The sequence below is a fragment of the Myotis myotis genome, unplaced genomic scaffold (genome assembly GCF_014108235.1).
Source record: "Myotis myotis isolate mMyoMyo1 unplaced genomic scaffold, mMyoMyo1.p scaffold_m19_p_6, whole genome shotgun sequence".
Lineage (NCBI taxonomy): Eukaryota > Metazoa > Chordata > Mammalia > Chiroptera > Vespertilionidae > Myotis > Myotis myotis.
The window spans coordinates 13,829,248-13,844,517 of NW_023416368.1; the positions used below are offsets into that span (position 1 = coordinate 13,829,248).

The 15,270-nt window shown below is 50.8% G+C and overlaps 1 protein-coding gene across 1 annotated transcript; it reads left to right on the plus strand.

The window, feature by feature from the left end:
- The first annotated feature begins 151 nt into the window (after positions 1-151).
- On the plus strand, positions 152-12,944 carry C1QTNF2 (C1q and TNF related 2). Its single transcript, XM_036314336.1, has 3 exons — positions 152-247; positions 10,590-10,842; positions 12,162-12,944. The coding sequence occupies exons 2-3, from the start codon at positions 10,599-10,601 to the stop codon at positions 12,773-12,775; spliced, it is 858 nt and encodes a 285-aa protein (XP_036170229.1). The 5' UTR covers positions 152-247; positions 10,590-10,598; the 3' UTR covers positions 12,776-12,944.
- Positions 12,945-15,270: the final 2,326 nt, after the last annotated feature.

Consider the following 15,270-nt stretch of genomic DNA (forward strand, 5'->3'; position numbering starts at 1 on the left):
CTCGATGCACCCAAGTTGCCACCAGCGCTTCAAGTTTTTTCCAAACCAACTCGGACGGGAGAGCTCTGTGCCGCGGGCCGGCCCACGTGACCGGGGAAGGCGCTCCCGCCGGTGACGGGATGGGAAAAGTATGCCTGGGGCGGGCGCCGGGCGGGCTGCTGTCGCCGCGGGAGGCGGGAGGCGGGACGCGGAGCAAGGCCGACAGCTTGGTCGCTCCCGAGGCTCCTGGACGCCCGGGGCAGCGAGGGTGAGTGTCCGCCGGCGGTCCACACTCCGGGGAGAGTGCGGGCGGGGAGAAGAGGGGAGGATGCGCGGTGCTGGGGCGCGGGGCGGGGTGGGAGTCGGTAGGAGTGGGAGGACTGCGAACGCCCCTCTTTGCAGGCCGGGCAGCCCACAGAGTCCTACCCCTTGACCTCCACCTTCTGGAGTATATTCCATATGAATTAACATGTACTGGGCGCTTACTGTGTGCTCGTGGTTTACCTGTTGCTAGTTTTATAATTCTACCGCTTATTGAGCGCCTATTTCGTGCCAGGCCCTGCCTGCCCTCTGCGCACGCTGGTTCATTTCCATGACAACAGCTTATCTGCCTCTGCGAGAGAGGAACCAGGCTCAGAGATGTTAATGACTTGCTCAGGGCTGAACACCTGGTAACTGGTGGCAAAGGGATTTGAACCCTGGTGAGTCTGAGTCTAGTACCAGAGCTAACAATCGTAGCTGACATTTATCGAGCGCATTATCTCATTTACTCTTTACAACATTTAATTAAATATATATATATATATATATATATATATATATATATATACACACAGACCCGCAAACTAAGCTCAAAAGGTACTGAACGGCAAGCTGAGATTTGCACCCAGTTCTTCACAACTCTTGTCACTCTCCCTCCTCCCCCAAACTGTGTTCTTCTTTCTCCGTCCCCACCGCCACTGCCCCATGCCAGGACTGGATGGCAGCTGAATGTTGCATGGTCCCAGTGGTCTCCCAGCCCAGGCCTCTCCCCTAACACTGTGGGTGCTTTGCACAACCTCAGTGTGGTCCTCCTCTGTTCTCTTACAACAAAATTCCTGCCTAGAGCCTTCAAGAGTCCCCTCCTTAGACTGGCCATCTCCCGGGGACGTTCCCATCCCTGCCACACTAAACCAGTAGCAATAGTGTCAACAGTGTCCTCTATATGTCAACCCAAGGCTGGTCTCAGCACTGTTTGAAGTCTGTCCTCTCCCATTCTCCCTTTCTACACCCCCCCCCCCCCCCCCCCCAGTTTGCCTCTGACTTATTCTGGTATCTGGCAATTGTAGATCCATCATGCCCACTTTCAGCTGCCTACCGTCAGAGCATCCACACTTTCAGAACTTCACTCCTGCCCTGCCTTCTTACCCCTCCAGTGCACCACACTCTGTTTCTTCCCAGAGCCTGACTTCCCTCCAGCCCCTAGCAGGGACACCAGTCTTGCCCGCCTTCTAATCCTTCAGCGTTAGGATTACCTTTTGTTTTAAATGACATAAAACTAACAATGTCCATCGTAACAAATTCAGACACTTCAAAAAGGTAGAAAGTGAAAAGTAAAAGCCCATAGACCTCCTGATTCTGAAAAGTAACCCCTGTAACAAGATGGTATGTCGTTTGGAAATTTCATATATCTATATATTTGAGTGTCTATCTTTTTTTTTTTAACTCAAAGATAAGCATACTTTACATTCCATGCTGCAACTTGCCCTTTTCACTCTGTGTATCTTGGTCATCTTTCCATATGTGCAGATACAGACTCACTTTGTTTTTATAACGTTGTCTTAGTGTGTCATTGTACCAAGGAATCGAGATTTGGTTCACAAGTCTGGGGTCATCTTTGAAGGTATTCGCCCTCCATTCAGCAAATATCCCCAAGAAGTTACTTCTTTCTCTGCAAATCCCTCCATTCCTCCCTATCTTGCTGCTCTTGCTCTCATCTGTCTGCTGAGTGGACACAGACGACTGGACCTTCTTCTCCACCGTCCCAGTCTCTGATGATCCCGAATGTTCACCGCGGGGTGATGGAGTGCATACACTCACAGCTTCCCACACGCCCTCCTCACGAAGGCCTGCCAGCTGGCTTTGCCTCTGTGAAATGAGCTCCTGTAGAAATTTGATTTCTGTTCATCAAGTTCTAGTCTACGTGGACTTTGGAAAGGAATTCTATGCTGAAGCTTTTCTCAGGGAAACAATTTTCCATTGGATTTGTGCATTTCTGTAGATGGCTTAATTAGAGAGCTGCCCTGGCAAGGTTTATGCACATGGGTTCTGTGCCCTAGGCCCCAAGTCAACAGGCCTGGCTTCCATTCAGCTTTGAGCTTGGAAAAATGATTTTTTTTTTTAGCCTTCTTTTTTTTTTTTTCTTTTGCAATATGGGGATTATAGTATCAGCCTCTTAGAACTGTGGGAGGTTAAAGGAGAAAATGAACGTCAAAGCTTTGAAATAAGAACACACAACATACACGGAGAATTCTCTTTCCCTCTAGATCAGGGGTTGCAAACTCATACCAACGGCGGCTGTGCATTCTAATCTCCTGTCGTATCTCTCCTGGTTCTGACACATTATTATTATATGGAATAACACTACTGTCACTGAGTACTTCCTGTGGGCTGGTTATTGCTGTATTATCTCATTTAATATTCATTATTACTCTATAAGGGAGGCACAGGCCATCAAATTACTCAGGGAGACGTTCCTAAAGACCTTATATTATTCAAACTCGTATAATTCAAAACTCACCTGCCGAAAGAAGGAAGGCAGTATTTCCGTTTGCCGATTAGTATAGGGCTATCCTGTGGCTATAGCATAAACACAGTTTACAATTTACAACTCCTGCTGCCTTGCAAGGTCCTCGACAAACTTTCCCACATAAATTGAAACCATAAATATGTTTCTTTCATGCAATTTCAAATTCAAACGATTCAAATATGACCATACAGTATTGTTTTCTCCCATTTTACAGGCAAGGAAACTGAGGCTTAGAGATAGCAGAGGTCAAATAGCTAGAATATGATCCCTAACCTCTTAACCACCAGACCAGCTCTGTGCTTCTTGAAGGCCAGATCTTTAGAGTTATTTCGAATGTCTGTCAGGGTCTGACCAGAAGTGACTGCATAGAGACCAGCAAGCACAGGAAAGTCAAAGAAAACCTAGCCTGCTCCCCTACCCCCGCTGCCACCCCCCAACCCTTCAGAGTTCAGACTTTGTTCCTCTCCCTCAGTTTCCAGATCTTCAAGTGTGGTCCCTCTATGCCATTCCAAGGAACCGCCTAGCCCCATTTCCTTTCCTGTCTTCAATGCAGTCCTGGCTGCCCTTTGAGAGAGAACCTGCTACAAAGAGAAAAGAGGAGCAAGGCTTACTCCCTCTCCTGCCTAGAGCCTGGTCATACAGGTATGCCAGGCTGGATCCTCTTTAGAACCAGACCTTGTGCCCTATAAGAGCAGCAACCACATCTTTTCATTCCAGTGTCTGGCCTCAAAGGCAATAAAAATAGGTGACGCCATTGATTGGGCATCCTCGCCAAGCCATGGTGCCAAGCACCAGCACACATGATGTCTCATTGGCCTTCTGTCACTTGAAGAGCTAAGCACTAACCCATCGAGTCACCTGTCTTTATTAATCACCTGTATTGTGGATCATGGCAATGCCAGGTGGCTCATAGGTGTGTGGGGCCAAGGCAGAGACCCCCACAACTTCCCTCAGCATGGAATGGCTGGGCAGGAGCGAAGGCCCACCCTCACTAGGATGCTCTTTTGGTAGCAACCGACAGAAACACTATTCAAACCAGCTTAAGTGAAAATGGAGAATTTATTCTAAGACTTCAGGGGCCTCCACTTGAAATGCCATAGGACTCATGGAAGGAGGTCAGGACTGTTTTTCATTAGTTCAACTGCAGTTGGTGACAATTAAAATTTTAAACAAGGTCTGAATTTTTGTATCTGGTTTTACTTCCAACATCCATTATTTTGCTGAATTTGCAGAAGGACAAGAAATAATGAAATAAGAATAGGTGATGCTTTTATACCTCTTACCATATGCCAAACCTTATTCTAGGAGCATTATCGCCTCATAACAGCCTTCTAAGGTAGCTACTGCTACTGTCATCCCCATTTTGGAGAGGACTAGGCTGAGGGAAAGAGGATAAGTCACTCGTAAAAGGCCCCACAGCTAGTTCGTGGGATTTCAACCCAAGCAGCTATGCTTAGAGCTGAGGCAGTAGCTGCCACATGGCTGTTGAGCACATGAAATGTGGCTGTCTGGCCTTAGCCAGTGTGGCTCAGTGGATAGAGCTTCCGCCTGCGGACTAAAGGGTCCTGGGTTCTATTCCAGTCAAGGGCACGTACCTCAGTTGCAAGCTCAATCCCTGGTCTGGGTGCATGTGGGAGGCAACCAATCGATGTGTTTCTCTCACATTAACGTTTCTCTCTCCCTCTGTCTCTCCCTCTCCCTTCTACTCTGTCTCTGAAAATCAATGGAAAAAATATCCTTGGGTGAGGATTTAACAAAAAAAATTTAAAAATAATAATAAAAAAGTAATGTGGCCAGTCTGGATTAAGATGTGCTGCAGGTGTAAAATACACACCGGGTTTCTAAGACCAAGTGCCAATTAAAGAATGTGAGATACCTCATTAATAATTTTTACATTGATCACATGTTGAAATGATGATGTTTGAGATATATTAGTCTAACCAACATATATTATTAAAATTAATTTCACCTGCTTTTAAAAAACCTTTTTAATGTGCCAACAAGGTCGTTTAAAATGACATGTGACCTCCTGTCATATGCCTGTTGGACAGCACTGTTCAAACACGGTCCCCAGCCCTCTGGTCTGCCGCTTGGAGAAGCTGGCCACAGGGCTCTGAACTGCCTCGGGCCTCCCTCCCGCAGCTCACATCTGGCCCATCAGCTTCCTTCTTCTCGCTCACTGCAGTGCTGGGCAGGTCCAAAGCTTGATGGCTTCGGCCTCAGCCACCGGAAGCCTGACTCTGGGCCTCACTGCACAGGGCACAGGGCACAGGGCACAGGGCACAGCGCTCCACGTCCTCTGCATAACAAGCCACGTTGGCTGGTTTCTAAGGATCTGGGGTGATAATACAGTGGCCACCAGACTGACTGCTGGCGTGCTCTCCGAAGTGCCACTGAGACAAACCCCACAAGATCTTGGCTCCTGAGACCTCACTAGGTCATGGTTTGGCCTTGGACCCCTTGTCTAGACTGAGCCAGAAATAGGGGTAGAAAGAGAGAAAACAAATATTTTTCTGGGGCCTTTTGACAAGCGGATCCCATGACTTCTAATGGTCTGTATTTTGACTCTGGATGCTGGAGTGTTTCCAAGCAGAGACGTGGGGACCCAGGAGAGGGGGCGTGGGTGAGTGCTGTGTGAGCCGCTGCAGCAGCCCCTCTCTCCTCCGGGCGGAAAGAATATCCGTGGGTGAGGGTCTCAACTCTTCAAGTGAAGCTAGACAGGGCTGTTTCCAATTTGCTTCTGGAATTCAGGGAGGGCATGGGGTGTTTGTCATTATAGAATTTGCACTCCCATTAAAGCCAATTTTTGGAGCATTTCATCTGCAAGCAGGCCCCACCCCATTCCAACCACCAGCCCTTCTGTTGCTCAGTTGGGTCAGATTCAGGTATCCTCTCCTCATCAGAACTAGGCCTCCCTGTGAAATATTCCAGGGGCCCCTACTGTGAGGTCAGGGCTGCAGTTGGCGGCAATTGCAATTTTAAACAGGGCTCTAACTTTTGTGTCATGTTTTGCTTTCAACGTCCATTATCTGGTTGGATTCTCAGAACATCCCTGTAAGGCAGACAGGATGAGTGCTATTACCTCCACTTTGTAGGTGAGGAGATGGAAGCCCAGATAAGAGGAAAGGACTTTTCTACCGTCACGTGACCCTTGAGTTACGGAGCTAGGACACGGACCCAGTCTTCCCAATCCAAGTCCAGTCATCTCCCTGGGCTTCCCTCCGTAGCCAAGTGTGGCTTTGCTATCCGCACGTTTACTGAAACCTTTGGATCCTGTTGCTCTTTTATGTGAGTGACCATTTCATTCAAGGCTGGAACCACTACGAGTTGAGCACTTACTGCGTTCGGGGCAGTCACTGTGCTAGACTCTGGTGACATCACACAGAGCAAGGCGGGCAGGGCCTCTGCTTTCTGGACCTTCCTCTCCAGGGGAAAGACACAGGCAGTTAGCAAGTCAAGAAGCAAAGAAGTCTATAACCACCCTGGAGCCGCGTGCTTTGAAAGGACAACCAGGGTGGTCTGAGCAAATCAGCAGGGCAAGACTCTCCGAGGAGAGGTTATTAGACCTGAGGCTTGAAGGGTGAGGCAGGCAGCTCTCTGAGGGCTTCGCACAGAGGAGATTAGCAACAGGGGGCATTTTAGGCAGAGTTCTCTCCAACTGCTGAGCACTTACTGCATCACACGCCGAGCAAGAAGCATTGGGGGCATTGTCCCATTGTTCCTACTCCAGCTCCACGAGGGAGGTATAATTAATTTCTATTGGACAGTTGCGGACACTTAGTGGCTGGTTTCTCATGTCTCTTCATCACCCCTACCTACCCATGTGTCACAGCCTGATAACCAACAGGTCAATTATATTTGTGCATAATCTACCTCCTCTGATCTGCAAGGTGAGATTATTCAGAACTCAGGCCTGGCAGCCTTGCTCAAGGCCCAGACGAGGGTCCCCAGAGTTTCTACTGGCAGACCATGCTCCGGTAGAGTCAGCGAAAGACAGACATCCTTCTCACGTCACGGCCTGGGTGGAGGGCCCTTGGGAAGGAACATGGGGCAGGGGGGAGTAAGGAGCCCTGAAGGTAAGGGAAGTGGGAGAAGGAGGAAGGCTGCTTCCCTGACAGTTCAGGCTGGGGCCCTTTGTGCCTAACGTTTTCCCAGAACTTGTGTATTTATGAATCATTAGCTACTTAACGGAGAGATGAGTTAAGGGACCAAGCAAATGACAACCAGACTGAAGAACTCCATCCAAGCTTAGCACCCCATGATTCTGTGTTTGGGGTTTGACCGTGGAACATTTTTTCCCTGCAGCAGGAAGGCTGTCATGCAGCCTCCTCTACTCAACTCACACCAGAAAGGACCTTTAGGAACTGAGATAATTTTTAAAAGATGAGGAAGGACCAATAGTTTTCTGTCATCAGATGAATGGATATTTATGGAGCACCTGCTATATGTAAAATATTTGCACACCCCTGCCTGGAGTCGGGGTGGGGGCCCTGTGCTGTGGGAGGTCAAAAGGAAGAAGGGGTTAGATCTGGTTTGGGTTAGAAAAAACACACACAAAAAACAGGAAGGGAGGAAACTTATTTAAATCCAAGAGTCTGGGTGCCCTTTTTGATTTAGGCCACTGCCTTGTTTTCCCTTGGCTGTGGATGTTCTCAAATACTCACTAATCAAGCAAGTATTTCTTGAACACCCACTGTGTGCAAGACAGTTGGAAGCCCCGGGATAGAGGTTAGCTGCGGTCCCCGTTCCCAAGGGGCTTCCGTTTTCATGGGAGGCACATGGGAGAGGCAACAGGCCCGGTTAGCAGGTGAACAGGCAAATACAGCCAATAGGGGTGAGCTTGCAGGGCTGAAAAGACACCGGCAGGGAGCTGGGGTCCAAAGGGAGAGCAGTTTGGCAGGCCTTGGAAGAAGTGCTATTTAAGCGGAAACAAGGGATAAAGAGCTGGCATGCCAAAGGGTGGGGCCCAGAGTTTTGTAAAGAGGAGCAGGATGGAGCTTGGTCTGATGGAGAAGGGGTGTCTGGAGGAGCGGGGAGGAGCTGGGGTTGGGGCGGGGGGCATTTAGGGCCTCGTGGGCCACATCCTCAGGGGTTATGATACTGCTCTTTGCAGCCCGCAGCCAGTGGAGGAAGATCATGCAGGAAGTGATGAGGCTGAGCTGTGCTTTTCAAGGATCCCTCCGCTTCAGCTGGGAGAGTGCAGGTGGGGGAGCAAGAGAGCAGGGCAGCGGTTCTCAACCTGTGGGTCGCGACCCCTTTGGCGGTGGAACGACCCTTTCACAGGGGTCGCCTAAGACCATCCTGCATATCAGATATTTACATTACGATTCATAACAGTAGCAACATTACAGTTATGAAGTAGCAACGAAAATAATTTTATGGTTGGGTCACAACATGAGGGACTGTATTTAAAGGGCCAGAAGGTTGCGAACCACTGGAGCAGGGGGCGGTCCTTGCCAGGTCCAGGCATGAACTGAGCTGATGGCCTCCGGCTGTGCTCTTGGTTCAGCCCCTGGAACTACCTCGCTAACACTCCAAAGAGGCTGGTGGTGGAGAGTCAGAGCCCAGGAGGCGGCCCACCCGCCTCCCATCATCTTGGCTACGCCCAGAGCCGGTGCGGATCTCTCACAGAACAGGAGGTTCTCTCCAAGCATCGAATCCTGAGGGAGGAAAAGCATCACGCTTACATTTCCAAAGTGTGTGTGTGTGTGTGTGTGTGTGTGTGTGTGTGAAATGATAAAATACACCATATCAAAGAAATCTCTCCATTGCTCTGTGTAGCTTTGCCACACACTTCAAGGTCTCTTCTGTAATTTGGGAAATTGAGGAGGAAAAAAATCAAAGAAACGCTGACATAATGGAAAGCATGTGGACATTAGGGTCAGCCAAACCCAAGTTCAAATATAACTCCTGCCATGAACGGGTTGCGCAAACATGGCCAACTTGGCCTCTCTGAGCTTCACTTTCCTCTTCTATAAAACAGGAAAGAAACACCGGGAGAAGGGAGCAAGGTGCAGTGGCTGAAGGGTGGTCTTCAGAGCCCCTCGGACACGGGTCCGAGCGCTGTCCCCACTGCTCCGATTGTGTGACTGCAGGCAAATCGTTGGAGTTCTCAGAGCCTCTGTTTCTCCCTCTGAAAAACGGAACAATCCGTTTTCCACCTCCGTAGGATTTATTATAAACTTCACATAAGAGAATTCAGGTAAAGAGAGTCCCTCAGTGCCTGTCTCAGCTCCCCGGTCTGTAACTGAAGAGGTGGGATGAGACCGGTCCTTGGGGCCCTCCCCAAGTTTGTGATTGTGAATTTCGTTAAGAGGCCCTGGAAGAGTTAACCTGTCTGGATTCCTTGGGCCATGGCACGCGACCCCAGGTTTTCTCACCCCTTCAGTGTGGAGAGAAGACTGGGGGGCCAGACGGGGTGGGGGCGGGGTGTGGGGGGGGCACACAGGCTGGGAGCGGGCTATTTGGAGCCTTGTTTTTCTTGGAGGTGCCCTGGGGCCAAGGAGACTCTCCTCTCCCTCCCTGTAGGTTTGGAACCAGAATCTAGTCACCCCGCCTTTATTTCCAAAACAGTTCCTGGCACCGGTGGGAACCTCCAGGCTCCAGCTCTGAGAAATCCCTCGCTCCCTGCCTGTTCCAGAGCCCTCTCCTCCGCCCGCCAGACCCTGGGGCCTGCCCTGGCCCGGCTGTCACTGAGCATTGTCCCTATGGTTCACAGAGGCTGGCATGGGCGGGACAGCAGGCCCTCCTCCCCCTTGCCCAGCATGTGTGACTGAGAGTGGAGGTCAGAGAGAGAGAGAGAGAGAGGGAGGATGGGAACTGAAGCCCATGGCTCCCCTCTCTCCTGCCTGTCTTCATCCAGCTGTTCACAGGACTCTCAGCGTGCCTGGGAGACTGGCTCCCACTGCTTTCTTCCCCTCTTCCTTGTCCAAAAATTACAACTTCCTAACCCAGTTCAAACCTGCTTGAAGAATTCAGTTTCTTTTCAGGGGGGGCCCAGATGTGTCCCAGCTAATAAGTCACCCCGACTCGTTTCCCTAGATTCTCAGCAAGTCAGCAAGGGAAGGAGAGGGGATCCTGGGGCCGTGGGGGGGGGGGGGGGTAGTGTCTAGGGCACCGTTTTCCAACAGCACATCATGAGTGTAACACTTCCCCAGCATTCGCCCCATCTGCCTACCACCCCTGCTATCACTGATGCCACCCGTGAGGAGCAAGCGTGACCCCAGCTACATCATACTGCAACTTTATTTTATAATATATTTTGATTGATTTCAGAGAGGAAAGGAGAGGGAGAGAGAGATAGAAACATCAATGATGAGAGAGAATCATTGACTGGCTGCTTCCTGCACACATCCCACCAGGGATCAAGTCCGCAACCTGGGCATGTGCCCCGACTGAGAAGCAAACCATGACTTCCTCGTTCATAGGTCGATGCTCAATCACTGAGCCACACCAGCTGGGCTGTGCCACATATTTGAAGGAAACCATGGATCATTTCTGTCTGTGCACAGCTCCCCCCAGCCAGCTGTCACTGGGCCATAAGTCCGGCTACTCCAGAGTTCGATGGTGTGATGATGAGTGCTGCACCCCAAGACCCCTCCAAGGTGTATTCTGGGCCCATGATTCAGCTCATCCATATATATACTCAAGACATTGTCCAGCTACTTGTATGTGACATAGGAGAGAGCAGGAGTCAGAAATATAGTTTCTCCCAGCTTCCTCCTCCTCCTCCTCCTCCTCCTCCCACCCTGGGTGCCTTTCCGACTGACCCCCAGTCCGCTCAGTGGGACTCACCTGCTCACAGCTCTCTTGCCTCCTACAGGTGACCACCATGATCCCCTGGATGCTCTTGGCCTGTGCGCTCCCTTGTGCGGCCGACCCTCTGCTTGGTGCCTTCGCTCGCAAGGATTTCCAGAAGGGCTCCCCTCAACTTGTCTGCAGCCTACCTGGCCCCCAGGGTCCCCCCGGTCCCCCAGGAGCCCCAGGGCCCTCAGGAATGGTGGGAAGGATGGGCTTTCCCGGTAAAGACGGCCAGGATGGCCAGGACGGGGACCGGGGGGACAGTGGAGAGGAAGGTAAGAGTTTAGGGGACATGAATATAAGATTTTCTATATAATCATTGGCCAAAAATGTTGTTTTGAGAGAAATGCACATTTTATGAAACATGAGTCTTAAGGACCGAAAGGCGTTCCACAGGAAACATTCTGCAGGGCATGCGGAGTGTATTCAGCGTGTGCTTACTGTGGGCCAGGCACTCCTCTAAGCACTTATAAATGAGTATAGAAAGAGCATTGTGGTTTCCTTTGAACAAAACACGGTTCTGCCGCCTTCTCTTTCCTCTTCACAGGATATTTTAGAGAAGTTTTCGTATAGTGCACATAAATCTGCCTCATTTTCAAAAACTCCTGCATAGAATTGCACTTTATGGATGGACCATCATTTTTTAATCATTTTCCTTTGAACGGGCGATTAGACGTTGTTCCCAGTGTTTGCTGTTGGAAGCAGCAGCACTGTACTAACCACCCTTGCACATGTGTGCAGGGATCTGGGCACTAGGCAGGGATCACACTAAGATCAGTGTTTTGAGGTCAAAGGCTTCTTTCAATTCTCTTCTCAACTCGTGACCAGCACAGCCCATCGAAGGATTGTTCTGCCTGACAAACCAGACTCTTCCTTAGAAGGCAGGAAAAGAAAAGGCTGGCGTGCTCAGTGGTTGAGCCTTAACCTATGAACCCAGAGGTTATGGTTCAATTCCCGGTCAGAGTACATGCCTGGGTTATAGGCTCGATCCCCAGTAGGGGGCGTGCAGGAGGCAACCGATCCATGCTTCTCTCTCATCACTGATGTTTCCCTTCCTCTCCGAAATCAACAAAATATATTTTTTTAAAAGAAAGAAAGAGCCATGACTGGTTTGGTGGATGGAGCGTCGGCCTGCGGACTGAAGGGTCCCAGGTTCGATTCCGGTCAAGGGCATGTACCTGGATTGTGGGCACATCCCCAGTAGGGGGTGTGCGGGAGGCAGCTGATCGATGTTTCTCTCTCATCAATGTTTCTAACTCTCTATCCCTCTCCCTTCCTCTATGTAAAAAATCAATAAAATATATTTTTTTAAAAAGAAAGAAAGAAAAGAAAAAGAAAAGGCTGTGAATTATGTTAGTTTTGCCCTGATCCTCAATGATTCTGGAAGGTAAGCATTACCGTTCCTGGCTTCCAGATGGGACTGGGACACGTGCCCCAGGTTCCACCATCAGATTTGCAACCATTTCCAGGCGGCTCCATTGCCCTCTTGTTCTTCCCATTACCAAAGGCCTGTGCTCCAAAGATGGAGCGCCAGGGCCTGCAGCCTCTGCTAGTTCTCAGGCCCCTTCATCACACCAGCTGCTCTGTCTTCCAGGTCCACCTGGCCGGACAGGCAACCGGGGAAAGCCAGGACCAAAGGGCAAAGCTGGGGCCATTGGGAAGGCTGGCCCTCGCGGCCCCAAAGGGGTGAGTGGTGCCCCAGGGAAGCACGGCACACCGGGCAAGAAGGGGCCCAAGGGCAAGAAGGGGGAGCCGGGCCTCCCGGGACCCTGCAGCTGCGGGAGTGGCCAGGCCAGGTCGGCCTTCTCGGTGGCGGTGACCAAGAGCTACCCACGGGAGCGGCTGCCCATCAAGTTCGACAAGATCCTGATGAATGAGGGCGGCCACTACAACGCATCCAGCGGCAAGTTCATCTGCAGTGTGCCGGGAATCTACTACTTCACCTACGACATCACGCTGGCCAACAAGCACCTGGCCATCGGCCTGGTGCACAACGGCCAGTACCGCATCCGGACCTTCGACGCCAACACGGGCAACCACGACGTGGCCTCGGGCTCCACCATCCTGGCTCTCAAGCAGGGGGACGAGGTCTGGCTGCAGATCTTCTACTCAGAGCAGAACGGGCTCTTCTATGACCCTTACTGGACCGACAGCCTCTTCACAGGCTTTCTCATCTACGCCGACCAGGACGACCCCAATGAGGTGTAGACAGACCGGCGCTCCGTCTCCAGGGAGGGCACACACTCCTGGTCTGGCGCTTACAGAGCGAGACCCCTAAACTGTCTGCTGGGGCCGGGAGTCGGGGGCTTCTGGACTAAGGCCAACCTTCTCTGCCCCCTTTTTCTCCATCATTAAACCCAAGCTTTTTTATTCATCCTCCCATTTCTCCATTCACTGATTTTTTATTTTTTATTTTAGTACCTACTGTGTGACAGGCACCATGCTATACTCTGGAAGGTACCATGGTGAACAAGACAGACAGAGGCTCTGGCCTCCTGGGGCTTACATTCTAGTGGGAGATACAATTTACACATAAACAAGAAAGTAATGTCGTTATTGTGCCAGGATGGAAATGCACATGCCATGGCCAAGGGTAATCGGAATAACAGGAGACAGGGAAGAGGTGGAAGTTTGTTTTTGGATTCCATCTTGTTAGGTTTACTTACATGCAATAAAGTCTACACATCTTAAACAGATAGCTAATGAATTTTATATATGTGCACACTTTGTAAGCTCTTCGTAGATTAGGAACAGAGTATTTCCAGCCACCCAGCTACCTAAGGCTCTTTTCAGTCCCTTCCAAGTCAGTCCCAGGAAGAGGTTACTTATTTATTTTTTTTAGGAAGAGGTTAATTTTTAAAAATATGTATTTTTATTGATTTCAGAAAGGAAGGGCTAGGGAGAGATAGAAACATCAATGATGAGAGAGAATCATTGATCGGCTGCCTCCTGCATGCACCCTACTAGGGATCGAGCCCACAACCTGGGCATGTGCCCTGACCAGGAATTGAACTATGAACTCCTGATTCGTAGGTTGATGCTCAACCACTGAGCCACACCGGCTGGGCTACTTTTTAAGCTGAGCACGGAAACAGGAGAGGGAGCCATGCAGAGAGTTGGGGGAAAGGGTCTTCTGGCAGAAGGAGCTGCACGTGTAAAGACCCTGACATTGGAGAGAACTTGGCATAGCTGAAGTCCAGAGGGATGGAGGGAAGCGACAAAGGAGATGGAGGCATGAGGTGAGAGGCTGGAGGATTATACAGAACCTCACAGGCTGTGGCAGAGTTCATTCCGCTCAAGAAAGCTTGTCGGGATGCGGGAGAGAGCATGACATTAATGCAGGGGTAAATTTGAATCTGCTCCGTGCATGAGTCAAGTCCGTCTCACCCTGAAGCACTTGATTATTAGTTAGAGGTCACCTGCAGGCCCATCTGTCAACCAGTGCGATACACCAGGCTATCCCCGCGTGCCCGAGAACTGCGGCTCTGAGACGGTGGTAGCGTGTAAACGAGTCTTGCCCCAGCCCCGGGGTTCCAGTGTGCAGGGAGCCAGGGACAAGGAACCACAGTACAATGTGGCAGGTGGGGAGAGGGCTCACAGGTCACTTGCTGGAGAGAACTTTCCGATGGAGCCACAGCTCCCTGCCGATGGCTCTCACTGACCTCTGGCAGGAAAGAAGGAGTCAGTGGGGACCCAGGAACAGGGAACCATGCCAGGGGTGATCGAGGAAGGGGCAGCCCCCTCCATAAATAAAATGGGGTTTATTTAAAATAACTCCGTTCTCACTGGGCCACAAAAAGTATGGGGATAGGATGCATCTGAGAAACCCAGGAAGGGGCCTGGGACCCAAACAGATTCATGTGTAGGTCGGGGTCCTGCCATGCACCCCTGTGGGGAGGAGCCAGCTTCTGAGTTTGAGCAGGAATCTTTGTGAACAGTTCTTTTTACTTTCCCTTTATGTAACCATTTCTTCTTCCTTCCTCCAGGGATGTAGGCATCTGAAGGAAGTGAACTTACGCCTTTGTAGCCAGGGTAATAAATCCAGCCTGAGCAAGACGAGCAGGGGCCCAGAGCTCTGTGGTGGCCACTGCTGGGCCTGATCTAAACCCATGTCCCTTTGTCACCCTGCCAGGGAATCCCCGGGGCTGCAGGGAGGATGGGGGGATAGTCAGCATTCATGGTGGGGGTGGGGCAGATGGAGGCAGAACCTTGCAGGAACCTGGGCTGGCGTCTTGTCTCCCTTGGATGTGGTCCAGGGCTGCTGGAGTGCTGGGGTTGTGGCAGGTGGGCAGAAGCAGGGGACACAGTTCAGAGGGTCTCTGGTAACCAGCTGATGGCAAGGAGGAGGGCTGGCTTATCCACTCACACTTCTGAGGGTGGCTGCCTCCTTGGTAACCACTGGAGTCCTCAGGCCGATGATGCAGGATGGAGGCCCAAACGAGGAAGGAGTCCCAAAAAGGGGGCCTTTCCAGACACATGGGGGGAGAGGGGGCGGGGAAACCAGTCCCATACTGTGAGCCTCAGTGGACAGGTCTACCTTTAGGCCTTGACGTTTGCAGGCATTGATGAAAACCCAGAACCCAGTGCACCTTTGTGCAGTAAAATCACTCTTGACCCCAGGGTCATTTCTCCTAAGGGGCGCACTTTGAAAGGCAGCCATCATCAAAGATAAACTCAGCTCAACACTAAAGTGGCAAGGTCAG